This window comes from Thamnophis sirtalis, unplaced genomic scaffold (assembly GCF_051295495.1).
Source record: "Thamnophis sirtalis isolate CommonGarterSnake01/CBP01778 unplaced genomic scaffold, rThaSir2_p1.2 scaffold_7, whole genome shotgun sequence".
NCBI classification, from domain to species: domain Eukaryota; kingdom Metazoa; phylum Chordata; class Lepidosauria; order Squamata; family Natricidae; genus Thamnophis; species Thamnophis sirtalis.
Window position 1 is genome coordinate 97,060,003 of NW_028261387.1, and position 22,482 is coordinate 97,082,484.

General features: G+C 62.6%; 4 protein-coding genes across 4 annotated transcripts; 1 reads left to right on the plus strand and 3 right to left on the minus strand.

The window, feature by feature from the left end:
• Nucleotides 1–1,185: 1,185 nt before the first annotated feature.
• Nucleotides 1,186–5,089, minus strand: SLC35H1 (solute carrier family 35 member H1). Its single transcript, XM_014074560.2, has 9 exons — nucleotides 4,934–5,089; nucleotides 4,696–4,855; nucleotides 4,539–4,602; nucleotides 4,370–4,442; nucleotides 4,096–4,264; nucleotides 3,917–4,000; nucleotides 2,580–2,755; nucleotides 2,153–2,276; nucleotides 1,186–2,053 (listed from the first exon to the last, which is right to left on the minus strand). Exons 1-9 carry the CDS (start codon nucleotides 5,060–5,062, stop codon nucleotides 1,920–1,922), a joined length of 1,113 nt encoding a protein of 370 aa, XP_013930035.2. The 5' UTR covers nucleotides 5,063–5,089; the 3' UTR covers nucleotides 1,186–1,919.
• A 67-nt stretch (nucleotides 5,090–5,156) lies between these two features.
• On the minus strand, nucleotides 5,157–14,440 carry ELMO2 (engulfment and cell motility 2). Its single transcript, XM_087720730.1, has 22 exons — nucleotides 14,329–14,440; nucleotides 12,386–12,534; nucleotides 12,187–12,227; nucleotides 11,422–11,494; nucleotides 11,281–11,331; nucleotides 10,945–11,126; nucleotides 10,283–10,382; nucleotides 10,043–10,194; nucleotides 9,874–9,952; nucleotides 9,641–9,676; nucleotides 9,336–9,386; nucleotides 9,014–9,136; nucleotides 8,805–8,924; nucleotides 8,620–8,724; nucleotides 8,419–8,527; nucleotides 7,815–7,951; nucleotides 7,531–7,694; nucleotides 7,340–7,440; nucleotides 7,134–7,241; nucleotides 6,919–7,001; nucleotides 6,726–6,803; nucleotides 5,157–5,418 (listed from the first exon to the last, which is right to left on the minus strand). Exons 2-22 carry the CDS (start codon nucleotides 12,479–12,481, stop codon nucleotides 5,218–5,220), a joined length of 2,190 nt encoding a protein of 729 aa, XP_087576856.1. The 5' UTR covers nucleotides 12,482–12,534; nucleotides 14,329–14,440; the 3' UTR covers nucleotides 5,157–5,217.
• A 197-nt stretch (nucleotides 14,441–14,637) lies between these two features.
• Nucleotides 14,638–16,595, plus strand: SNRPB (small nuclear ribonucleoprotein polypeptides B and B1). Its single transcript, XM_014074415.2, has 7 exons — nucleotides 14,638–14,722; nucleotides 14,811–14,962; nucleotides 15,065–15,176; nucleotides 15,489–15,641; nucleotides 15,783–15,921; nucleotides 16,119–16,244; nucleotides 16,420–16,595. The coding sequence occupies exons 1-7, from the start codon at nucleotides 14,720–14,722 to the stop codon at nucleotides 16,455–16,457; spliced, it is 723 nt and encodes a 240-aa protein (XP_013929890.1). The 5' UTR covers nucleotides 14,638–14,719; the 3' UTR covers nucleotides 16,458–16,595.
• Nucleotides 16,596–18,961: 2,366 nt separating this feature from the next.
• DDX27 (DEAD-box helicase 27) lies at nucleotides 18,962–22,448 on the minus strand (the record flags this gene model as incomplete). Its single annotated transcript, XM_087720721.1, is given in 13 exon segments — nucleotides 18,962–19,275; nucleotides 19,363–19,437; nucleotides 19,766–19,856; nucleotides 19,957–20,086; nucleotides 20,176–20,270; nucleotides 20,355–20,457; nucleotides 20,850–20,956; nucleotides 21,046–21,223; nucleotides 21,311–21,392; nucleotides 21,476–21,629; nucleotides 21,724–21,865; nucleotides 22,070–22,169; nucleotides 22,298–22,448. Coding segments are annotated over 13 exon segments (1,424 nt in total), but the record flags the coding sequence as incomplete, so codon positions are not given.
• Nucleotides 22,449–22,482: the final 34 nt, after the last annotated feature.

The window sequence follows — 22,482 nt, forward strand, 5'->3', positions numbered from 1 at the left end:
AACACCCTCCCTCCAGACAGGTGTGTACAAGGGCTGCCGATCAGGAAAGAGGAAGCGAAGGCTGGGACCCTGCAGAAGCCCTGAGAGCCCCAGGAAGCTCCCTCTTGCGAGGAGCACCCCAAAACCTCCGCCCACCGGAAGAAGGGGGTGCCTTCAAAGCTGATGTGCTGGAACTGTGTGCCCCAGCCTCTTTTCACCCCTCCCCTCCAGCAGGTGGACCATGAGAGGATCCGCCAGCAGCTGTCCCATGGCCGTGAAGGGAGGCTCAGTGGGGCACAATATACACACACACCCCGCAAATACTCCTCCTGGGAAGTTCCAATGTGGGGAGCAGGAGGCTCCTTCCAGGCTTAACGTCCCACTTGGGCAGAACGAAGGCAGTTGTAGGGTGGTGAACAGCCCCAGAGCGAGGCAGCCTGGCTGGTCCAGATTCCTCCCACAGCAGCCCTGGCTCCTTTGCAAAGTTATCTTTATACCCGGAAAACCCAGCTGGGGGCCAAACAGCCGCAGGTGCTTGGCGTCACGAAAGCGATGAGCATCCTTATGAAGCATTCCCCAAATATCATTTATCAATCAATTTAAATATTTAACTTAAATATCAATCCGATATTTTTCAACTATGAATAGCAGTTTGCCTGCGGGCCTGAGCAGAACCGCTGTGGCCGAAGCTCAGGGGAGGAGGCAGGAACAAAAAACCCCTCCCTTCTCCCACAAGGAAATGGGGGTGCTGGAGGCCACGGCTCGCTTTAGGCACTTCTGCCCCTGGGCCAGATCTGGGCTGCCCAGGCACCCATAGACCAGCCTCACCCCACAGCAGGAAAGGGTGGCACCGCTGGCCCTGGAAAACCGGTGAGCTTTCACTGGGGCAAACTGGGCTCCCGAAGACTTTCTGACGGAGCCTCCGAAGCGCCCAAGAGAGCCCCCCCGAGCCCCCACTTGCCCCTCCACCATTTGGTGTCCCTAAGGGGCCAGTGCGGCCACCAACGTGGCTCCTTTGGGAAGGGGGGAAACCCTGTTTTGGTGGGCAATGGAGCAGAGCGTTTAACTGGATGGGATTTACTACCTGCTGCTCCTGTCCCAGCTGCCCTTTGGCCACAGGAAGCCCCAGCACCCCCCCCCCACAGACGCCTGCCATGGGGCAGATCAGTCCCCCCCCCCAATAGACGTTCATCAGATACACAGTCCTTTTTGGTGGAAGGATTTGGGTGCCAATTTATTGGCGGATCTTGCTGTGCCAACAGCGCCCTCTGTCCTTTGCAGGCTCTGCTTGGGGCTCTGCTTGGGGCTCTTGCGTTCTTTCGGCCCCCGAGATTCCTGCAGTGGGGGAGCCCACCAAGGCCCCGCCTCCCTCTGCCCTGGGCCCTCACCAAGGTGGGCACTTCAGTCTAGGCCACCCGAGATGGGCATCCGGCTGTCGTACCAGGGGAGCTCTTCCCTGCACCCCGATTCAGCCCCCTGGCTGCCCCTTTCCAGGCCGGCCATCACTCCCGGCGTCCTCTTCCTCTTGAATGCTCAGGGGCATCTTGGCACAGGTGCCCTCCTGGCCTGGGCCACAGCAACGTCTCCCCCAGGGGGGTCACCGGAGGGAAAGGGAGGCCGCCCTCTTCTGGGGCACTTCCGACCCGTCGAAGCATCTCCGCCACAGGTTTTCCTGGCAGGTGCCCAACCCCCCTTCCAAGCAGCCGCCCTTGCCGTCCGCAGGCATTGCTGAGGTCCCAGGTAGTAAGGCTTGCTCAGTACGGGAGGCCTCCTCAGGGGGCCTGACCCTTCTGGCCCGGTCAGTCTGGGGCACGAGGCCGACCAAAGGCTGGGAGAGGGCCGGAAGCAGCCCTGCTGGCCAGCCCCCTCCTTCCCCAAACTCTCTGCTCCAGCCAGCAATCCATCCCCCCCCCATCCCCCAGCAGCACCCAAGGGGTGGCTCAGTGCAGAGGGGCGTTCCCGGCCTCCTCCTCCTCCTGCTCCTCCTCCTCCTCCTCCGGGGAATCCAGCAGCAGCAGAAGCTCCAGGTCTGCAGCAGAGCCAGGCCCCTGGGGGTGCTTTGTGCCGCTTGGCCCTGCGGGGGAGGGAGGGAGGGAGGGAGGGGTTAGCTGCCCTTCGAGGCCCCCCACGGAGAGAGCGTCCCCTGCACCTCCCCTGCGCCCCCCCTCCTTACCCCCGAGGGCCTTCAGGGACACGTGCAGAGAGATGCCCAGCAGGCAGACGACAAAGCCCAGCCAGTTGAGGGGAGAGAGCTGGTCTCCCATCAGGTGGGCGGCCAGGAAGAGGGTGAAGACTTCCTGGGGACAAGGCAGCGCGTCAACTCGGCCCGAGGTCCCTTGGCCAGAGGCGGCTGGGGGGTGGGACAAGCTCGGTCGCTTCCGCCGGGGGTCCCCCTGACAGCCTTAAACAACCCCCACCCTTCCGGTTCCCACTCTCTCTGCTTACCGGGAATTGTGAATTCTGAGCAGCTCCTGGGGGGGAGAGAAAGGGGGGGGGGGAGAAGGAAGCGCACAAGACAACCGGCCCCTCCTCCTCTGGGGGCCCTCAGATCCACTGAGGAGAGGAGGGGCTGGAGAAGGCCCCCCCCCTCCACTAAATACCTTGAAGATCCCCGAAATGGAGAAGGTGAGGCTGGAGGTCCTGGAGACCAGGAGGAACTCGGAGAAGCCCAGCCCAAAGGCCAGCACCCCGCCCAGCGCCAGCTTCCCCAGCAGCTCCAGCAGCAGCCGCCCCTCCTGGAAGCGGAACAGCTTCTCTGACGCAGACAAGGGGAGACCTGGGGAAACAGGGAGGGAGGGAGGGAGGGGGCTCGCTTGCAGATCCAGATCCACCACCGGCTGATCCGGAAGCAGGTCCCAGAGGGTTTGGGGGGGGGGGGGGGCGGGCAGGCAAGGCCTCCTGCCCTACAGTCAGCCGGAGGGCCTTTCCCCTGCTGCTCCTTCCCCAGAGGGGGGGGGGAGGGAAGCCCCGAGGGAATCCCACCAGGGGGAATCCCCCCTTTAGCAGATCTGCAGAAGCCCCACCCCCACCCCCAGCACAGGCCAGATCTCCTCAAAGGCTGGCAGGTTGGGAACCACGTGTGTGTGTGTGTGGGGGGGCTCTTCAGGTCCTCCTCCGTCACAGCCTCTGGGAAGGGAGGCCCTTGCCTGGGTTCCCCCCCCCCCCCCCCCCGTAGCTGTGCAACCCCAGGAAAACATATTTTGAGCTGCAGAGCCAGACAAACACGTCAGGGGCTCCTTCTGCCTGACACGCGTGAAGCTCCCCTGGTGCGAATGGGACTGTGCGAGCGACCACCAGCCCCCTCGGCTCAGGCAAGGGGAGCTTGCCCATTTCTCCCATGGACCAGTTGGGACCAGTGGGTGGCCCGGCAGTGGGCCATGGCCTGGGGGTTGGGGGGCCTTGCTTTAGAGGGCTGCAATAAAGGTGGATTTCATGGAAGACAGACGGGCTCTTCTGGCCGGGCAGGAGAAAGGCAGTCAAAGGTTTAGGCCGGGCAAAGCACTGTGGGAGGCAGGGGGCCTGCAGAAAGGACCTGGGCACCCCAGTAGGTCACAAGGGATCAAAGCACAGGATCGTCCTCAGTGGGAAGATCCTAGGAAGGCTGGGAAGAGCTGTGCAGTGGGGTGGGGGTGGGGGAGAGAAGGGTCGCCGTGGGGCTGGAAAGCTGCAGCGGGGAGCCTGGGAGGGTGCAGGGGTTGAAGTAGCTGAGCTCCACGGGGGGCCCCTCCCCTGACGGGGCTCCTCTGCTCGGAGAGGCTCCGGCCGCCCTGCATCAAAGCTCCCCCTTCTTTGAGCAGGCCCGAGCAGAACGGCTGCTGAAGGGGCTTCTCCCAGGATCGTTTCAGAAGACATTTCATGGCGCCTCCTAACAGCTCCCCACTCCAGGTGGCCTGAGGTCACTGCTCCCCCAGTGAGTCCATTCCCCCCCCCAGCTGACCTTCAAACACGGCAAAGAGGGGGAAGAGGCTGAGGAACATGGCCGGCTGCAGGTGGAACATGGTGTCGATGGGGTTCTGGAGGCCTGCAAGGGAAGGGCAGGGCTGGTCAGGAGAGGGGAGGGAGGGAGGGAGGGAGGGAGGGGGAGGCCTTTCCGCAGCCCCACTCTCACCCACTCACCCAACTCGTCCTTTTGCAGGAGGATCTGGGTCCGGGTCCAGCGCACGCCCCCCAGGAAGGAGGCGCCCAGCACCATGGCGAAGCCTTCGGTGTCGAACTGGGTGGCTTTGTAGGTGAACAGGAAGAGCCCCCCCGCGATGAGCAGCACCACCAGCACCAGGGCGGCTCTCTGGCAAGAGGCGGAGGAGGAGGAGCAGCAGCGTCACCCGCGGGCGGAGGCGCCGGGCTCAAACCCCCAAGGCTGCCCACGGGGGGAGGGAAGGGGGCGTCTCACCGGCTCCTCCAGCTTGAAGACCAGCGAGAAGAGGAGGATGAAGAGGACGGCCGAGGACTTGGTCATGGTGTAGCTGCCGGGCAGGGAGGGAGGGAGGGAGGGGGCGTGAGGGGCGCCCCTGGAGCCCGCCCGGCCTCCCCCACCCACCGCCAGCCTCCCCGGCACTCACAGGGAGACGGTGATGTAGAGGAAGCTCCAGTTGCTCAGCCCCACGTCCAGGGCGGTGGAGAGCGCTGCGCGCGAGGGGGAAAGGCGCCGTCATGAGTGCCCCGCTTGGTCCCGGGGAGAGACCGCCCGCTTCCCGCCCCGGCGGCGGCGGCGCTCACCTGTGGGGGCCACCTGGCGCAGGTAGGCGGGCCAGGGCAGGAGGGCGCGGCCGGCGGCGGCGGAGTGGCAGCAGCGGCGGAAGCAGCGCCTGGCCAGCCCCGAGAGCACGAAGATGACCAGCAGGTGCAGCAGCGTCATGAACAGCGGGAAGGCGAAGCTCTGCGCGGAAGGGAGGCCACGCGGTGAGCCGGCGCCCGCCCGCCCCTCCCCTCCGGGCCCCTCCCCCTCCGCCCCCACCTGCATGAGCCACTTGTTGTAGAAGGTGATGCCGATGGAGAAGCCGTAGTAGAGCAGCACCAGCGCCGCCGCCCGCCCCGCGGCCCGCGCCCCAGCCATCGCGCCGGCCGGAAGCGCCCCGCGGCCCATAGAGGCCGCGCGACTAGAGCGCCCGCTCCCCCACCCCCCAGCGCCCCCTGCCGACGGCGGCGCAAAGAAGAGGTCGGAGCCGGGCTGGAGGGGGGGAGGAGGAGCTTTAATGGGGGGAAGCGCGCCAGGTCCAGCCGACGCCAGTCCGGGGAGGCTCAGCCGTAGTGGTAGGCGAAGTCGTAGCTGCTGGGCTCCTTGGGGACGGGCGGCGGCTCCTCCGGGATCTGGACGTTCTCCAGGTCCAGCAGGCGCAGCTTCATCTCCATGCTGAGCAGCGTCTCCAGGTCGCTCTTGGTCAGCTCGCTCGCCATCTCCTTCCCCAGCAGGGCGTTCAGGCCGTCCACCCAGATGCAGAACTGCGGGCACCGAAAGCGCATCTCAGGCTGGGCGGGGAGCGCGGCAGCCCCGGCCCTTCCGTCCACCCGCTTCAAGCACCGCAAGAGCCCCGGCGCAGCCCAGGACGTTTCCCCACTTTGGAAACAGAAGCCGGGAGCAGAGAAGCAGCCCCTGCCGAGTAGGGGAAAGGCCCCAGGGCAGGACGGGGCAGAGCTGGCCCGGCCTCCGAGGGAGGAGGGCTCTGCATCTTCTTCCCCTGGTTCAGCTAGCAATGGGGCAAAGCTGCTGCTGCTGCTGCTGCTATAAAGACCAGGGAGGAGGAGGGAGGAGGAGGAGGGAGGAGGGGGCTTTCGCTCCATCAGTTTTGGCTGGTCAAATCCCAGAGAAATCCCACGGGGAGCCCACGTCCCATCCCGGACACCACCATCCCGACGAGCAAGCCCAGCGGGCGATGGGATAGGAAGGGGGGGCGGTTGAAGAGGCTGCTCTCTGAAGGGCCCTGGCATTTCTGAAGGGCCATCCTGGAGGGAGGGGCAGCTGATGATCTCTTGCCCCCCCCCCCCTATTGTCTGCAGCAGGGAGGGAAGAGCAGCGTTACCCAAACGAGTCCTCCTGTCCCCGGAGGAGCCTCTGAAATGGAGCCAGGAGGCCTCCCTCGCAGGGACTGAACCCCGAGAGTTCAGCAGGAGGGGAGCTGTGCCTTCTGGGGGGGCACAAGGGAGGGGGGTGATACACAGTCATCTTCTAAATCAGGGGTGCCCAACCCCTGGGTCACAGCTTGCTACCAGGACGGGGGAGGGGGGCATTTAAGGCGCTGCTTCTGCCAGGAAAGCAGAGGCCGCCACTGCCAGGGGGGCCTTCTGAGTCTGTTCGGAGGAGGCGGGTGGGCACGAACGTGGTGCTCCTCCTCTGAGGGGCCTGAAGGGAGGGAGCCCAGGAGGAAGAGCTCCTAAGAAACAGGCTCCAGCTGTCCGTCTGCCTCTGAAGGCTTTCCAGGCTCCCTCGCCAGGAATCCAAGCTCCAGAGTAAGTTCTCCAGGAAGGACCGACCGGCCGAAGGTCGGAAAGTGGAGCCGTCCAGCAGAGAAGCCAATGACGCGGGGGGCGGAGTCTCCCCTCTTCAGGGGGTGTGTGTCTGGTGAAGCTTTAATTCCTACCCTCTGCAGGGTCAGACCAGGCGGCCCCTCCGCACAGCTGCCCCCTCCCAGCCCTGGGGAAGCAGCCGCCGGGGGGGTCTTCCCTTGGGCAGGGAAGGTGGGCCGGGCCAGTAGAAGAGCAGGGGGCGACTGGGCAGCCCTGGGCTCCCCCACCCGTTCTCTTTGGCTCACCTCGTATTTATTGGGTGCAATGAAGTTCAGGGCCTCGTCCGGGTCATAAAGGATGGAGAAAGCCAGTTCCAGGGCCTCCTTGGGGATGGGGAGAGAAGCCAGTGACCAGGTGAGGGGGGGGGGCAGGCCTCTCCCTTCCCTCCTCTCTGTCCCTGGGCAGAGGCCCTGGGGTGGGGTGGGGGGGCTCCCGTACCTTGTTCTGCTTCAGCGCCCCCTTCTCCTTCATGTGCGGGCACTCCTTCCCAGTCAGGATGGCCTTGATGTCTGCCACGGGGACTAAAGGAAGAGGGGCTGCAATCACGCCCTCCCTCCCTCCCTCCCCCCCAAGGGCTCATCTGGACAGACCCCTGGGGCTGGAGGCCTGCCAAGCTCCCCCCCCTCCCAGCCATCCCCCCCCCCCCGGCCTACTCTTCTCCTGCAGCGACTCCAGGGTCGCCCCTCCCTGGGCGTTCTCCTCCAGGTCTCCGTAGTGGAGCGTCTTGTGATTCAGGGCCAGGCGGCAGTACCAGAAGCGCTCTGCAAGGAAGGCAGGGGAGACGGTCTCGGCAAGCCCCCCCCCCAATCTCACTTTCCCCCCCCCCACACCATGAGAGCCCCCCCCCCCCACGGCTCACCTTGCCTCCTCCGGTTGCCCACTTTGCGGAAGCTGCTCCCCTCGCAGAGGCGGTTCAGGCGCTGCTGCTTAATGAGCTCCAGGATCTCCGGCTGGATCTTCCTGGGGGAGGCCAGCCAGCAGGCGCATCAGAGGGTTGGGGTGGGTGGGAGTCTCCCTCCACCGCCCCCACCCCCCCCCCGAGGCACTCACACGATGGGCGGGGACTGGATGTCGTCCTGGCTCATCCGTTCCGACTGGCGCAAGCGCAGGACCTCCGAGTAGGCCAGGTTGCGCAGCCTGCCCTTGAACTGGTCCAGGGAGGGCGGCTTGGCGGGCAGCGCCCGGGTGATCTGCTCCCGCACCACCTGCATCACCTGGCAGAGGAGGAGGAGGAGGAGGAGGAAGAGCAGGAAAGCAAAGGCATTGCAGGGCTGCAGAGGGAGGAGGAGGAGGAGGAGGCCAGGTGGGCCCCTCCCCACAGACCACCCACCCACCTTGTGGAAATCCTCGGCCGTCGCCCGCATCTCCTTCCAGGTCCTGTTCAGCAGCTGGATGCCGATGACAAAGAGCTCCTCCAGGGCCTGGTCATGCGTGAAGAACATGGGGTGGTAGTCGTTCCGGCCCTCGTTGGCTTTGCGGAGGCGGGGAGGAAGAGAGCTGTCAGAGCGGCCGGGGTGGCCCCCTTTCCCCCCCCCAGGCTGAGCTTTTGAGAGGGAGGGGGAGATCCGGGGCAAAGGCTCCCAGGCTGCCTGGGGGCCTCAGGGGAAAACCACCAGGAAGGGCAGTTGGTGTGTGTGAGAAACTGCACAAAAACGTCCCGGCTGATACACAGGGATCCTCCCGGCCGTCCCAGGACTCTGAGGGGCAGAGCAGAGCTCTGGTCTTCCCGACCGACTCTTGGGACCCTTCCCCAGCCGATGGCAGCCCAACAGCCCTCCATGCGCAAACAAACCCCGCCCACCCACCCTAGGGCCGCCACCGGTAAGGTGCCCTGCGGGGCCCAGAGCAGGAGGGGAGAGCTTGACCAGAGAGCAGCGCCTGCTCTGGCCCCGAATGGCTCCCCTGGGAGTGGGGGGGGGGGCACCAGACTCCGCTTACGAAGTTCTCCAATCTGCAGGATCTCGCACAGCATCTTGGTGAGCTCTATGGCGCTGCGGCCAAAGGGGCAGGCATGTTTGTCCTCCGGGCTGCTGTTCTCCAGGATGATCTGTGGGGCAGGAAGAGAGGCCCGGAGTGAGTGGGGCCCGGGCGGCTGCCTGCGCAGCTCCTCCGTGGGGGGGGGGAAGCCGGGCCCCTTACTCGGGTGTAGGCGTCCTGATGATGTTTGGCCAGGTAGAGCATGTTGTCCAAGGCCAACATGCCTGGCGGGGTCTGAAGGAAGTCCAGGGCAGGATTGACGGGGTTCTGCGGAAACAAACGGGTCTCTCTTGACCCCTGGACTGGCAGCCCAGCCGGCCTTCCCTCTCCGCCAACCGCCAACCGACCGTGAAGCCCAGGGTCTTGTAGTCCCTGGAGTAAATGGCCTTGCGCTTCTCTGCTCCGCCGCTTTCGGCCTCAACCTCGAAGGCGATCCTGCGCAGCTCAAAGAGGGCGTCCCGTTGGGCCTGCTCGGGACAGGGGGGAAGCTGAGCCTGGGCGGCGGCGGCAGCCGGACCCTTCCCGGAAGGCCGCCCAGGGTTGCCCTGCCCCCCACCTGGTCGCTGGGGTCCATTTTTGTCATCATCCGCTCCTCCCGGAGGTTGAGAGTCAAGACCTGAAGCACGTACAGCTGGTGGGCCATCTCGGTCTTGATGGGGCGGTTCCCTCGGATGACGTGCTGGGGAGGGAGAAGGCGGTCAGGAGGAGCAGCTCCCACCACCTCACAGCCATCAACTGGCCCAGGCTGCTGTGGGCGCCACGATGCCCGCCAGCTGGCAAGGGCAAGCGGCCTTGCAGCATGGGAAGGCCTAAGCGAAGGGAAGGCCGAGGGAGGGCAGGGCTACCGAGGGGGGGGCTTCTTGGACCCCGGGCCTCACCGTCAATATGGCCGAACGCAGCTGTTTCTGGGCGGAGGCATCTGCCATCTCCTGCCAGGAAGGTAAAAGGGAAATTGGGCAGGGGAGCAGAAGGGAGGCAGAGGGGGCACCTTCCAGACCCCCCCCCCACCTGTGCCGCTCCCCAGCCCACCAGGGAAGCCAAGACCCCACAACGGGAGTAGCCTCCTGCCTTCCCCTACGCCCCCCCCCCGGCTCCTCCAATGCCTTCCGTGCCCCCCAACACCCTGAAAGGGAACATTCGGAGCCAGCCAGGCGTCCCTTCCCTGGCACAGGGATCGACTTACGGTGCAGGGCAGGTCCAGGGGGCTGGCCAGCGGCTCCTGGGGGCAGAAAGCAGCAACAGCTGATGACTGAGTCAGCAGAGGGGTGGGGGGGGTTAAGGCGGAGGGGGACACAGCCTTTCACGGGAGGGGAAGCACGCCCAGGCTAACCTGCCTCCCCACCCCACCCCACCCCAGGGGAAGAGAGCAAAGCCTGCCTCCGCCGTCCCTCTCCCCGGTTTCTGCCGGCCACTGACCTGCCTCTTGTCCTCGGGAGCCTTCAGGAAGAGGGCGTTGATCAAGGCTACCGCGTACGTCTGGATCTCCTGGTTGGAGCTGCAGGGAGACGCAGAGAGAGAACCGGTCCAGCTCTTCCGCCCTGCCAGGGGGCGGACAGGGGGGAGCCCCGAGCCCTGGGGGACTCACACTTGGAGGTGGGAGAGGAGCTGCCCCACCGTGATCTCCTCCGCGATCTTCTGATAAAGGGCCTGGCTGTTCAGCACCATGCTCTCCAGGATGGCCAGGGAGCGCTGCAGGATGGAGACGTCCACCGTCGGCTGGCTCACATACCCCGCGATCTGCCGGCAGAGCAAGCTCCCCGTCAGCACCAGCCCGCTTCCCCAGGACACCCCTGCTCTCTCTCTCTCTCCCCCCAGCGGGCGGCACCTGCTTGATGAAGCCGATGGAGACGGTGTCCCAGGAGACGAGGCCGTGGTCCATGAGCTCCAAGAAGGCGGTCAGGGAGAAGGCCAGCATCTCTCCGTAGCTGGAGGGGGAGGCACAAACCACCAGCCTGTCTTCAGGCTGCTGCTCGGCTCTTTCTCAGCCTCCCTCAACCCCTCCGGCTCTTCTCTGACACGGCCCTGTTGGCCCCGCTCTCGCCAGCCACAATGGGCGAGGGCCAAGGAGGAGGTCACCCTGCTGCCCGGGGGCTCCTGCGGACCTGGGCCCTGGCGGAGGCTGGTGAGTTCGGCCATGGAAGCCTCGGGGGCTCCTCTAGCTGCCCCTGAGCTCACCCTCCACGGACTGCAGTGCTGGCTAAAGGTAGCGGGTGCCTCAGGGGCCACTAGGTGGCACCCGTCCTCTCTCTCCTTTTCCTGGGCCTTCTAGGAAAGGAAGAAGCCTTAGGACCCTGTTGCCACCCTTTCCCCCACGGGAAAGCACTAAGCGGGCTTGGCTGCCTCCGTGCCCCTCCTGGCATCCCCTGGAGAGCCGCTCCTCGACAGCAGTGAGGCCTGGGAGCAATCGGAGGCTCAATCCTCTGAAATGCTGGGAGTGTCTGTAAAGGCCGTGGGGTGGGGGGAGGGGAAGAGCAGCCGGGCGCTTACTGAGAGAGGAGCTTGGAGCTGCCTTCCACCAGCCGGGTCAGCACCGCAATGCCATCCATGTTGATGAACTCGGTGGCGAACGTGACGTCTGCCGAGAGCTTGGCCAGTTCCTTCATGGCCTCCAGGCGGCCCTCCAAGGTGGAGGACTGGGTCCGATCCATCAGTTGGCGGGCAGCCCTGGACTGAAAAGGAGGCATGGGGAGCCCCTCCTCCTCTCGCTCGGGGGGGGGGGGGGTAGGGAGCCAGAGCAGGTCCTCAACACTGCAACTGGCAAGGGGGGGGGAGGGGGGAGGAAAAAGAGCCCCACCCCCCCAAGTCGCATCAGCCCAAACCTACTGGAGAAACCGCCAACTGGAGGATGGTCCCGTTCTTGATGTCGCCTCGAGTCTGCAGTGCACAAAGACAAAGGCGGGCTTAGCGCTGCTCCGTGCGTGTGCTGGGCTCCAGGCCTGCAAAGAGGGAGGATCGCCCGCCTACCTGTTCCGTTATGTAGAGCTGTGCTCCGTCGGCATAGCGTAGTGTGTAGTACTCAGGGTTAGGCAGGGACCATCTGCAAGGGGACCAAGGCAGGGAAAGCACTTGAGCCTCCCAGCCTGGGCCTGCCTTCCCGTGGGAGGGAGGTGCTGTGGCCCACCAGTGGCCAGTGGAGCTGGCAGGAGATTCGGACAGTGAGGAGGGTTGGGGGAGGAAGACGGGCCAGTCCTGGAGTCTGGGGAAGGCTCTGAGGAGGGCCCTGTGTCGGAGGCAGAGATGGGGCCAGGGCCGTATGCCAGTCATCAGCTGCCTTCGGAGATCAGTGAGGCGGAAGAACAGCTGGAGCCTGTTCCCAGTGTGCGCATGCGCAGAGCTGCCAGACGAAGGGAAGAGGTAAAGAACAAGGGGTCCACTTGGGAGTAAGGCCACAGGTGGACAATAAATGGCCCCTCCCAGAGGGGATAAAAGAGGAGCGAAAGGGGAGTGGAGTTTGCAGGAGAGACAATTGGTTCGCTTCATTGGTTCGTGACCCTCCGAGGCTCCTGGCCAAGTTTTGCAGAGATCGGCCTGGCAGCTCTCCAAGCCAGAGTGACTGTGAATCCTCCCTCGAAAGACTTTGCCGGATGTGAATGAACAGAATTCCCAGTGACAAAAGGGTTTTTGCCGGGACAAGGAGTCTCTCTCGGGAAGCCTCAGTCGGAACAGCTCGTCCCAGCTGAGAAGCTGAGGAAGAGGAGAAGGCGGCTGGACTGACTGGCTGGCACTCACCCGTCACAGACTTCCTTGATGATGGAGACCAGGGGCCGCTTCTGAAAAGTGCGAGAACGGTGAACTAGGCGGCGTCTCTGGGCCAAGCTCTGCCTGTCCCCACCATCGTCCACAGCCACCCTGCTGTGGCTCACTGCCCAGGCCCCACCCGCTGCCAATACCTGGGCAGCCTTTACTCAAAGCCCACCCCGTCTCTCACCTGGTCAAACTCCAGCAACTGGGCGTTGGCACCAGGCCACTCCACGGCCACCTTGACTATGTCCGGAGGAGGAGGAGGAGGAGGAGGAGGAGGCATCTCTAGGGAGATCCAGCTCTCTCGTTAGAAAGGGGGACCACCGCCCTCCAAACCTGTCATAGCAGAAAAGGGTTGGCAGGTGGGCCGCTTTTCCACCGCAGGCCCTTTCCCGGTTCCAGCCCAGGGATCAGTCGAGGGCCTGGGTCGGCTGCGCTCTCTGGGCCCCACCTGGCACTGGCAGCTTCCCAGGTACAGCCGAAGTGATGGGACTGCTGTCCTTTCAGTGGGGCACATAGAATGGGGAGGGGGGCATTGGTGGGGATACAATCTGACCGGCTGGGTCCCATGAGGAAATTCTCAGCTCCAGAGGGAGGCAGGTGGACCTGAATGATCCTGACCCTGAGGGGCTGTGGGGAAATGGCAGCATCCGGAATCCAGGGGCGACTAAAGCCGAGGAGAGCCAGACCGGGACTTGGACTTCAGAAGCACAACACGCAGAGAGAATCCCCCTCCCCCCACTGCGGAGGGCAGCCCCGGTCAGAAACCCCCAGGTTGATGGGTGGGGGGAGGGGGAGGCACTCAGTGAAACAAATTCAGCCTCCATACTTCCCCACTTCAATGGCAGGTTCCTCCTCCAGCTGCTCTTTTTGGTCACTCAAATGTCCTCACTTTCCACCTGCCTCCCAACAGGAAGTCTGGTCAACCAATCAGCGCATCTCCACGCACGGCATCCTCCTCCTCGAGGCTTTTGTGTGTGTGGGGGGGTACGTGACGTAGGCCCGTCTGCAGCCTATGCTTCCCCATCAACCCCTCCGCAGCACAGGTACGCGTGGATGTTGTCTAAATCAAGGTGAAGTCAACTGGGCTGACCTGCCCAGCTGGCCCCCAAGCAAGAGGACTCTGACCCACTTCCAGGACTGGCAGGACAGCAGATGCCTTCCTTGGCCGAATGACTGTGGTTTACTGACTGCTGAGGGGGAAGGAGCCCCCAGGCCCTTCCGGAACAAGCTCCTTTGGGCCCAGCAGCACTAATTGGTCAGCCCTTCATAAACAGGGACCGTTGCTGGAAGCCCCAGGAGGGAAGCCGAGAGAGACGGAGCGAAGGAAGACACGGAAAGGGTGCAAAACGAAGGGGGAGGGCCAGCCTCTTGCTCTTCCCTTCTCCAAACTACTTTTGACAGGTATGGAAAGCAGTAAAACCAGCCAGTCACCAGAAGGGCCTGAACGGCAGAGGCTGCTATTCGGGCTCCTACTCAAGACCCTCATCACACGAGGCGGAACACAAGGAACCAGGGACGCCTCCAATGAGCCACCGAAGCGGAGCCAGAGAAGAGCCTTAGCGGTTACACGGCTGCACTTCCTGGGCGTGAAACTGATCGACCAAGAGGTCCGAATCCAGCCAGAGACCGGCGGCTTTCAGGCGCTCAGCCGCTCGGATCCCCTCGGAGGCTGGGAAGAGGGAAATGGGGGGGGGGATGCCAGGAGGAGGAGGAGGAGGAGAGCCCCGGGCTCGGTCCAGGGTGAGGGGGGGGGGCCTCTGAGACCGGCAAGGGGGAAACGGGGAAGCCCCGAGACGGCCCTGCAAACGATGCCGACGTCTCCCTCGGGGTCCCCGTCCGTCCCCCGCGCCCCACGGGCAGACAAGCCGGGCTGCAGCTGCAGCGCTCCCTTACGCGGCCTTCAGACCCCCCGGAGCCCCCCCCCCACTCCAGCCTCAGAGCCTCCGGGGCCTGGGCAGCGCCCCCGCCCTCGCCCGCCCACCCTCGGCCCCCCCCAGGCCCTCCGGATAGCGCGGCCAGGAGGCCTCCACCCCCCCCCACCCTCGGGGCCCGGACCCCCCCGCGGGGCGCCAACCCGCGGGCCCTCCGCGGAAGGCCTGCCGGCACCTTCTCTGGCCGCGTCCTCACCTGCCCGGGAGCGCCTCCCGGGGTGGGGCTGGGCTAGGCGGTCGGGGCGGCCTCTCCCACCGCTCTGGGCTCCGCGCTCCTCCCGGCCTCGGCTCTTCCCCTCCCCCACGACCTTCCGCCCCCCTTGGTCCCGCCTCTCCCGCGGATTGGGACAGGCGCCCCCAGCGCCCTCTCCCATTGGTGAATCGGCGAGGTCGTCACCGAAGAACTGGCTGTCATGGAAACCGCGGCGTCGCTCGCGCCCGGCGGCCGCGAGACGAGGGAGGGAGGGAGGGCGGCGGGGCCGGAAGTTGCACTTTTCTTCCGGTTCCGGCGGAAGCGGGCGAGCGTTGGCGGTTCGCGAGGCAGCGGGAAACGCGGCGGCCGAGAAAGGAGACGCGACGCCGCCACCATGGTGAGTCCGGGCTCGGCGGGGGCCCCGACGGGGAAGCCGGGCCGCCTCCCTCGCCCGCTGACCCCCCCCCTCCTCCTTCTCCCCGCAGACGGTGGGCAAGAGCAGCAAGATGCTGCAGCACATCGACTACCGCATGCGGTGCATCCTGCAGGACGGGCGCGTCTTCATCGGCACCTTCAAGGCCTTCGACAAGCACATGAACCTCATCCTCTGCGACTGCGACGAGTTCCGCAAGATCAAGTAAGGAAGCCGCCGCCGCCGGGGGAGGGGAGGGCGGGGGGAGACGCGCGTCAACCGGCGCCTCCCTCCCTCCTTGTCCCTCTTCCTCTTCTTCGCTCGCAGGCCCAAGAACTCCAAGCAGCCCGAGCGGGAGGAGAAGCGCGTGCTAGGCCTGGTGCTGCTCCGCGGCGAGAACCTGGTCTCCATGACCGTGGAGGGGCCGCCCCCCAAAGACGTAAGCCGGGCGGGGCCGGGAGGAGGGCTGGGCGGGGTCCCCGAGCTTCAAGGCCGGCTTGCTGGTCGTTGCTGCTGTGGGCGCCCGGGGGGGGGGCTGCCAAGGGACACCTGACCTTATTTGAACTGGCCTGGCCTGGTTTGTTAAGAGATGGATCCGAGGGGGTCCCTGGCAGGGAAAAACTCCCTGGGAGGAACCGATCCGGGGAGGGACACATGAAGAGCAGCTGTGCTGAGCTAACCCTTTTGGCCCTTGAGCATGGCCAGTGCCTTGTGAAGGATGCTATGTGGTGACCCTTTGGCTCTTTTCCAGACTGGGATTGCTCGTGTGCCGCTGGCTGGGGCAGCAGGGGGACCTGGTGTCGGCAGAGCGGCTGGACGAGGAGTCCCAGCTGGAGCTCCCATGCCCCAAGCGCCTGCAGGTTTGGCCGGTCCTGTGCGTGGAGTTGGTGGACCATCCCAACAGGTAAGCCGAGCTACATTCAGCTGTCGAGCTGCCTCGGGCCCAAAACGCTGCTTTGGAGCTGATGAGTCTCCTTGTGGACGGGACAGGGATGAGTGTCGTCTGACCTTCAAGTTCTGTGGACTGTTTTTTTTCTCATTACAGGTAATGACGCCTCAGAGCCGAGGGACAGTTGCTGCTGCAGCCGCTGCTGCCACTGCCAGTATAGCGGGAGCCCCGACTCAATACGCACCAGGCCGTGGAGGCCCTCCTCCGCCCATGGGAAGGGGCACTCCCCCTCCAGGTGAGTTTTGACTAAGCTGCCCCCAACCTCTTCTGGCTAACAGAGCCGATGGGACCTGTGATGAATGATAGTATCTGAGCGTTGCTGTGAGGAGCTGTTGTCAAAGCAGGATTACTCTGAGGTCCCTGCTGGGCTAGGAGGAGGCAGGAGGAGGGAAGGGACTGCCACTTGCTGACCCTCTTGTTTCTCTGCTCCAGGAATGATGGGGCCCCCTCCTGGTATGAGACCGCCCATGGGCCCTCCGATGGGGATGCCACCAGGCCGTGGCTCACCAATGGGAATGCCACCACCGGGAATGAGGCCGCCACCTCCTGGCATGAGGGGTAAGTCCTCTTTTGTTGGAGAGAGTTCAATTCTGAGATGAACTGCCAAAGCTATCTTATATTTTGACTCGGTATGAGAGGCCATTGCGATAGCAGCCGGGGTGAAAACAAATTGCTCAGTAGTAGCGCTACAGTATTCTTAAAGGCCGCAGGTAATTGTGACTCTTGTTTCCAGGTCCCCCTCCTCCTGGCATGCGCCCACCTAGGCCTTGATACCCATGCCGAACCCAGTGGGAGTCACGGGGGGCCGGTCTTGTTGATCACAAGATGGAAGGAGCAGGATTAGCTGTGTATGTATGTGCTGTTTTTTGATGTCATGTTGCCCTTTCTAATAAAACTTTGCCATTTCTTTCTGCGGTGTCAATGTAAGACGTGGATTTGGGGAAAGAAAATGCGGACAGTGTTTTGGGGACGATGTTTTGGGGTATCTTGGCCTCCTGGGCTCATCCCCTGCCTTCCAAATAGCCACCAAGGGCACATATACCAAGATGGTGAAGGACTTGCTTCCATGGTACTTGTCTGAAGTGGTATAGGGCCTCCTGCTTGAGTAGGGGATTGGACTAATCAGTGGTTCCCCCAACCTTTGGGATACCGGGGACCGGTTCTATGGATAAAGGTTTTTCCACGGACCGAACAGGTGTGGTTTTGCGTGCTGCCTGCACCCCACAGATGGGGCTGTTTGTTCGTTTGCACGGTCCGGCTGCTGGCATGCCAGGACTGAGGGTTGGGGAACCTCTGTACGAGATGATCTCCCTCCCAACTCCTGTTCTGTTAGAGGCTAGGAGAAAAGGTCTTTGTGAATACGGGCATGTTCACCACCTTAAGTGAAAACAAATGCTCTTTGGCTCTCAATTCCATCACCCGTCGTACGTTAGCAGTTTGGGTCTCTGCTGGCTCAGAATGTTTGGAAGCTGTCACTGGAGATCAGGCACATATCCCGCTTTAATACCAACAAGGCTGTAAATGAACAAACTACATGATAATTGTGTCCTATTTTTCATCTGTCTCTTGAAGAAGTTCTGGGTACTCAAATACCCGAGAGCTTGAAGGAGAGGTTGGGCCTGGGGTGAACGGCTGCCGGTCCCATGCTAGCAGTGTTGAAATACCAATAGAAGAAAATCTCAGGGTTGAAATGAGGGGTCCTTGGTGCTCTCTGTTCTTGGTGGTTTTCTTGCAGATGTTTTGTGACCCAACTGGGCATCGTCTTCAGTGCACATGAAATGACTGCAAGAAAACCAAGGCCAGAGAGCTACAAGGACTCCATGGGGTCAAAATAAGCAGCATTTTCATGTTGTGGGAGCCCCAGGTTGAGGGTCCAGCAGCTTCTGCTAAGCACCCGCAATCTCTCTCAGAGCTCTCCTTCCACAGTGGCTTTTCATCCGAGAGACTGTAGATGTGACCTTGGCGCTTAGTTGGGTAGCTAACAAAAGCCTTGGCTGAAGCGCTGATCCTTAATTGGTCCGTTTATGTTGGGAGAACCAAGGTTTCTTTACAGCTCAGCCTTTAGGTTCCGTTACAGGAAGTAACAGGAAGTAACATCCAAGCGCAGCCCACTTCCTGGGCCAACAATGGCCAGCGCACAATCCTCCTCCAGCTGTCCCCCTGCACACATTCCACACTAGCTATGGAGCTGGTGGCAGAGGGATACATTCCCCATAAACTCTGGGAAATTAAATTGAGCCAAACGCCCCTCCCACTGATCAAATTCCTCAAAAGCCCATCTTGCTTAGCTGTTCTAAAAGCCGCAGCATTTAATAAGCAACCTACATCAATCATTGAACATTCCACAATTAAGTATAGATTTATCTTTCCAGTTGTTAACAATATTTTGAAGCGCTGCCATAGTTGGAAAGTTCACAATTCTTGAACAATTCCAAATACTGAAGAAAATAGTGAAGAAGACTTGCAATAAAGTCAGGTGAAAACTCCTATGGATTTCAGTAAATGTTTCAGCCCGAATTACATTTCCAGCAACTGACAGCGACAGCCAGTGGTCCTGCTTCATTGTCCTATAGGCTTTTGGTCCTCCGCCCGGCCCGGTAGTTGGGCAGTAGGCCACGCCCCTAGACAATACGAAAAGGAGACCGTGGCTGGGCTGGTGCGAAGAGAGGGGCCCCCGGCTCTTTGGGTGGGTCCTATACAGAGGCCCTAAGAGCCAAGGTGGCGCAGTGGTTAAATGCAGCACTGCAGGCTACTGCTAGATCAGCAGGTCAGCGGTTCAAATCTCACCGGCTCAGGGTTGACTCAGCCTTCCATCCTTCCGAGGTGGGTAAAATGAGGACCCAGATTGTTGGGGGCGATATATGCTGACTCTCTGTAAACCGCTTAGAGAGGGCTGAAAGGCCTATGAAGCGGTATATATATAAGTCTACTGCTATTGCTATTGCCTGCCCCAAGTGGCGGCTCTCGTGACAAAAAGAGCCCCGCCCCACCCAGAGCCCTGATCCTGGGGGCTCAAGGAGTGTGGAAGCCCACAGCGCCAGCTGCTCCATTAAGGCGGGAAGGACCTCGGGAACCTTAAGCAACTGGCCCGGTTTGTGGTGAGCTGCAAACCATAGTCGGGCACAATAATCCCAGGGCAACGGATGTGGCTCCAATGCCCGGACCCGTTGAGAGCAAGGATAACGACAATTCTCCCTGCCTTGAGAGCAGTTCTAAGCTTCCCCCTGCTGATTTGACCAAAATACCTCATTGTTACTATTGAAAATTTTTGGAAATTTCAGGAGAATGAAGAGAGCTTCCTTTAATAGCTGTTAGGTAAAGATCACACAAAAGCCTCGGGCTCCATAGCAAGGCAGGTGAGTCAACAACGGTTTATTTGGTCTCAAGGTCTTCCTGGGAAGCTCCAGAGAAGCAGGAGACCCAACTGACATCCCTCCCGAGGTCCAGTCCCCCAGCCGAGTCCTAAAGCGGCAGCCGCTGCTTGTTTCCAACTGCTAGGCTGCTGCAGGGGGGGCGAATGTGAAGGGCTCCCAAATTCCACCAGGGCTGCTGTGTGGAGGCTCACAGGTGCGCTCACTTCCGCCTGTACCTGCAGGAAGAACAAGCAAAGCCGCGCCTCAGAGCCAGAGAAGACTCCAGGAAGGAAGGCCGGGTGGTGGGTGTACAGGAGCCTCACCTGGACTTGGTTTTAAATTTCCCTCCTTTCCTTCTCTCTGGGAAGCCCAGGCGCTTGCGGTCTTCAAAGGAAGGCCTGCAGAGAAGAGAGTGGCCCTCAGTGGAGCCTCAAGGGGACGAGGGGGCCATTTCCTCCGAACCGCCCAGGGTCTTTGGGGAGAGGGGGGGGGCAGGAGGAGATGCTTCCCAGTCCAGCTTCCCTCCTGGTGACCCTCTGGGCACCATTCCCTCTGTTGCCGCCTTCTGGGCGGTTTTGTCTCCACTTCCCAGCCAGGCCCCTTTCTGACCCACCAGACGGGGCTTCTGGGCCCACACACTGAAGGGGAAGCATCATCCAGCCGGAGCCCCCTGAACCCCCCCCCACCGCAGGGAGGGAATCGCAAGGGCGGGACAGCAATACTCGCCCCGCTCGATACTGCTTGAGGGCTTTCTTGGTGGTGCTGGTGAGCTCCGTGTCAAAGGCCGATGTGGTCCTCTTGCGCTGCTGCTTGGGCCCTTCCAGGGGAGAGAAGAGCCAGGGAGCCAGGTTATATAAGCCCCTCCCCCCCTGCACCCCCTTGGAACTAGGGAAGGGGAAGGGAGGCTTTCTTCTCACCAGCCTTCGTTTCCACCAGCGGCGTTTCCTCCGGCATGGCCCGGGCTCGCTTGGGCCGGCGGCTCCTCTTGGACAGCCGCTCGGCATACATCTGGGCCTTCAAGATCTCAAACTGGGAACGTTCCTCTGGCTGCCGACAAGAGAGACGCCCCGCAAGGGTGAGTGGGGGGGGAGGCCAGGGGCCCAAGCGCCACCCCTCCTTCCCTCCTCCAGGCTCACCGTCGGCTGAACCTTCTTCTGAGAATCCCTCACAAACTTTGTCCTCTTCTTCTTGCCTCGAAGCGCCAGGTCAAACTCCTGGAGAGCCTTGGCAACTGGGGGGAAAGCGAGCGGGGGGAGGGTGTCAGGGCCAGGCCTGGATGGACAGATCCAAGGCCTTCCCCAGAGCCAACCCTTACGCTTCTCCTTCTTCCTCTCCTCCTGGCTCTGGAACCAGCTGCGGGGAGGGCCTCCAGCTGCTTGCTGGGAACCGCTGTCCAGCTTCCGCTTGGCAGTGTTGATCTGGAAGGAGAGCAGACCTGGTCAGCGGCCTCGGGGGGGAGAAGGAAAAGTCTTCACCCGACAAGCAGAGCACCGGTGGGACCTTGGGACTCGCCTGCCCTTGGCGAGCGGGGGAGGAAAGAAAGGGAAGAAGTTACTCATCCCCCAGTGGAGCAGCTGAGGCAGTCCTCCCCCAACACCCCCACCCCCCTGCTCATGGTAGATCCTGCAGGCGTTGAAAGGCAGTCATTCTCTGCCTGGACTTGGTCTCTCCCCGCTCTTTTGAGAGAATGAATTTCTCCTAAATTAAGCCCTCTGGAGAAACCCCAAGTGGAAACTGAGACTAGCCCCCATCCCTCCTTCCCCCCTCGCTGGGTGGGCAGAGCGCTCTGCCCAGGAGCCCCCCCCCTCACCTGGGCCTCCGAGCACTGCAGCTCCCGTTCTTCCCGCTCCAAGCGCAGCACAGCGTACACATCTGGCTCCAGCTTCTCAATCTTCTCCCGGAAGCGCAGAATCACGTCTGGGAGGGGGGCACAGAAAGGCTGCTGCCGCCACAGAGTCCCTCAGGGCAAACCTGTCCCCCCCCCCAACCCTCCGCACGGCTGTTACCTTGGGGGAGAATCCTGGCCTTGACGGGGGCCTTGGCAGCCTTGACAATCTCCTTCAGCATCTTGCGCTCTTCCTCGCCCACTAAGGACACGGAGCGGCCCACGCGCCCTGCCCGCGCTGTGCGCCCCACCCGGTGGACGTAGTGCTTGGTGGTGTTGGGCATGGTGAAGTTGATCACCTGCAAGTACACGGGAGGCAGGAAAGAGCATCAGGCTCCCATGGGGAGGAGGGGGCTGGGGGGGGGGCTGAGCAGCAGGGACCTTACTGTTTTGACACCTTCGATATCGAGGCCTCGGGCGGCAACGTCGGTGGCCACCAGCACGTCGATCTGCTCGTCCTTGAATTGCCTGCAAAGAACGGAGCCCCTGAAAAGGCCAGCCCCCAACGCGACCCCCCCCCCCGGCCACCCGCTCCCTCACTCTCTGCCTACCGGAGAGCCTCCAACCGCTGGGCCTGGGAAAGGTTGCCGTGCAGCTCCCCGACACGGAGACCCATCAGGCCCAGGAGGATATGCAGGCGGTGGGCCTGCTTCTTGGTCTGGGTGAAGAGCATCACGTGGTCCGGGAACGTCCGAGTGAGCAGAGCTGGAGAGCAGAGGGAGACTCATCACTGCCGACTCCCTCTCTTGGACCCGCCACCAGAGGCCGCCTCCACCACCACCAGCCCCACCAGCCCCACCTGCCACAATGGCCTCCCTGTCCCCCTCACGGCTGGGACGGATGCGGATGAACTCCTGGCGCAGAAAGGGGGCCACCTCCGTGTTGCTGTTCACAAAGATCCGGACGGGGTTCTTCAAAGACACCGAAGCCAAATCCTTGACCTGGCAAAGGGGAGAAAGGGTTCCTCAGCCTTGGCCCCTTCCCAGGAATAGCGCCCCCAAGGCTCCCCCCTCCAGATGTGGCAGGAAGAAGGACTCCTGCCGCTCCAGGGCAGCCCTGCCAGGCAAGGCGAGGGATTCCCCTGCCCCCACCGGACACCCCACTTCTCCCCGTCCGCCCTCCTCCGTGCCAGGCGCCTGAGGTACCTCATCCGTCATGGTTGCAGAAAAGAGCATGGTCTGGCGATGCCGAGCACACATCCGGATAATCTCTTTCATCTGCTCCTCAAAATACTCATCCAACATCCTGGCGTGCAAGGGGAACAAGAGGCAAAGGTTGGGCCAGCCCTCTCCCTGGCCCACCGCACAAAGCTCAGGCCAGGGGGCTCTGAGGGCCAGAGGAGAGTCGCCCCCGCATCTCGGCCATCCTCTCACCGATCGGCTTCATCCAGAATGAGGACCTCAATGCTGCCCAGGTGGAAGGAGGGACAGTTGTGCAGATGGTCGATGAGGCGACCAGGAGTGGCGATGAGAATGTCGGGGCCGCAGCGCAGGGCTGCCTCCTGGGTCTTCAGGTCCAAGCCACCTACAACAATGCAAACGACGGGCAGCCCAACGAT

Bases quoted from the DNA above. Each gene is read 5' to 3' on its own strand.
- SNRPB (XM_014074415.2), top strand. The intron at 15,642-15,782 runs GTAAGCCGAGCT...TTCTCATTACAG, and splicing joins TTGGTGGACCATCCCAACAG to GTAATGACGCCTCAGAGCCG. The intron at 16,245-16,419 runs GTAAGTCCTCTT...TCTTGTTTCCAG, and splicing joins GCCACCTCCTGGCATGAGGG to GTCCCCCTCCTCCTGGCATG.
- SLC35H1 (XM_014074560.2), bottom strand. From the start codon at position 5,062: ATGGGCCGCGGGGCGCTTCCGGCCGGCGCGATGGCTGGGGCGCGGGCC. The intron at 4,265-4,369 runs GTGAGACGCCCC...GCCTCTTGCCAG, and splicing joins TCTTCAAGCTGGAGGAGCCG to AGAGCCGCCCTGGTGCTGGT. The intron at 2,277-2,579 runs GTATTTAGTGGA...CCTTGTCCCCAG, and splicing joins CCATTTCGGGGATCTTCAAG to GAAGTCTTCACCCTCTTCCT.
- ELMO2 (XM_087720730.1), bottom strand. From the start codon at position 12,481: ATGCCTCCTCCTCCTCCTCCTCCTCCTCCTCCGGACATAGTCAAGGTG. The intron at 9,677-9,873 runs GTCAGTGGCCGG...TTCTGCCCCCAG, and splicing joins CTCCCGAGGACAAGAGGCAG to GAGCCGCTGGCCAGCCCCCT. The intron at 7,441-7,530 runs GTGAGTGCCTCG...GGCCTCCCCCAG, and splicing joins ATCCAGTCCCCGCCCATCGT to GAAGATCCAGCCGGAGATCC.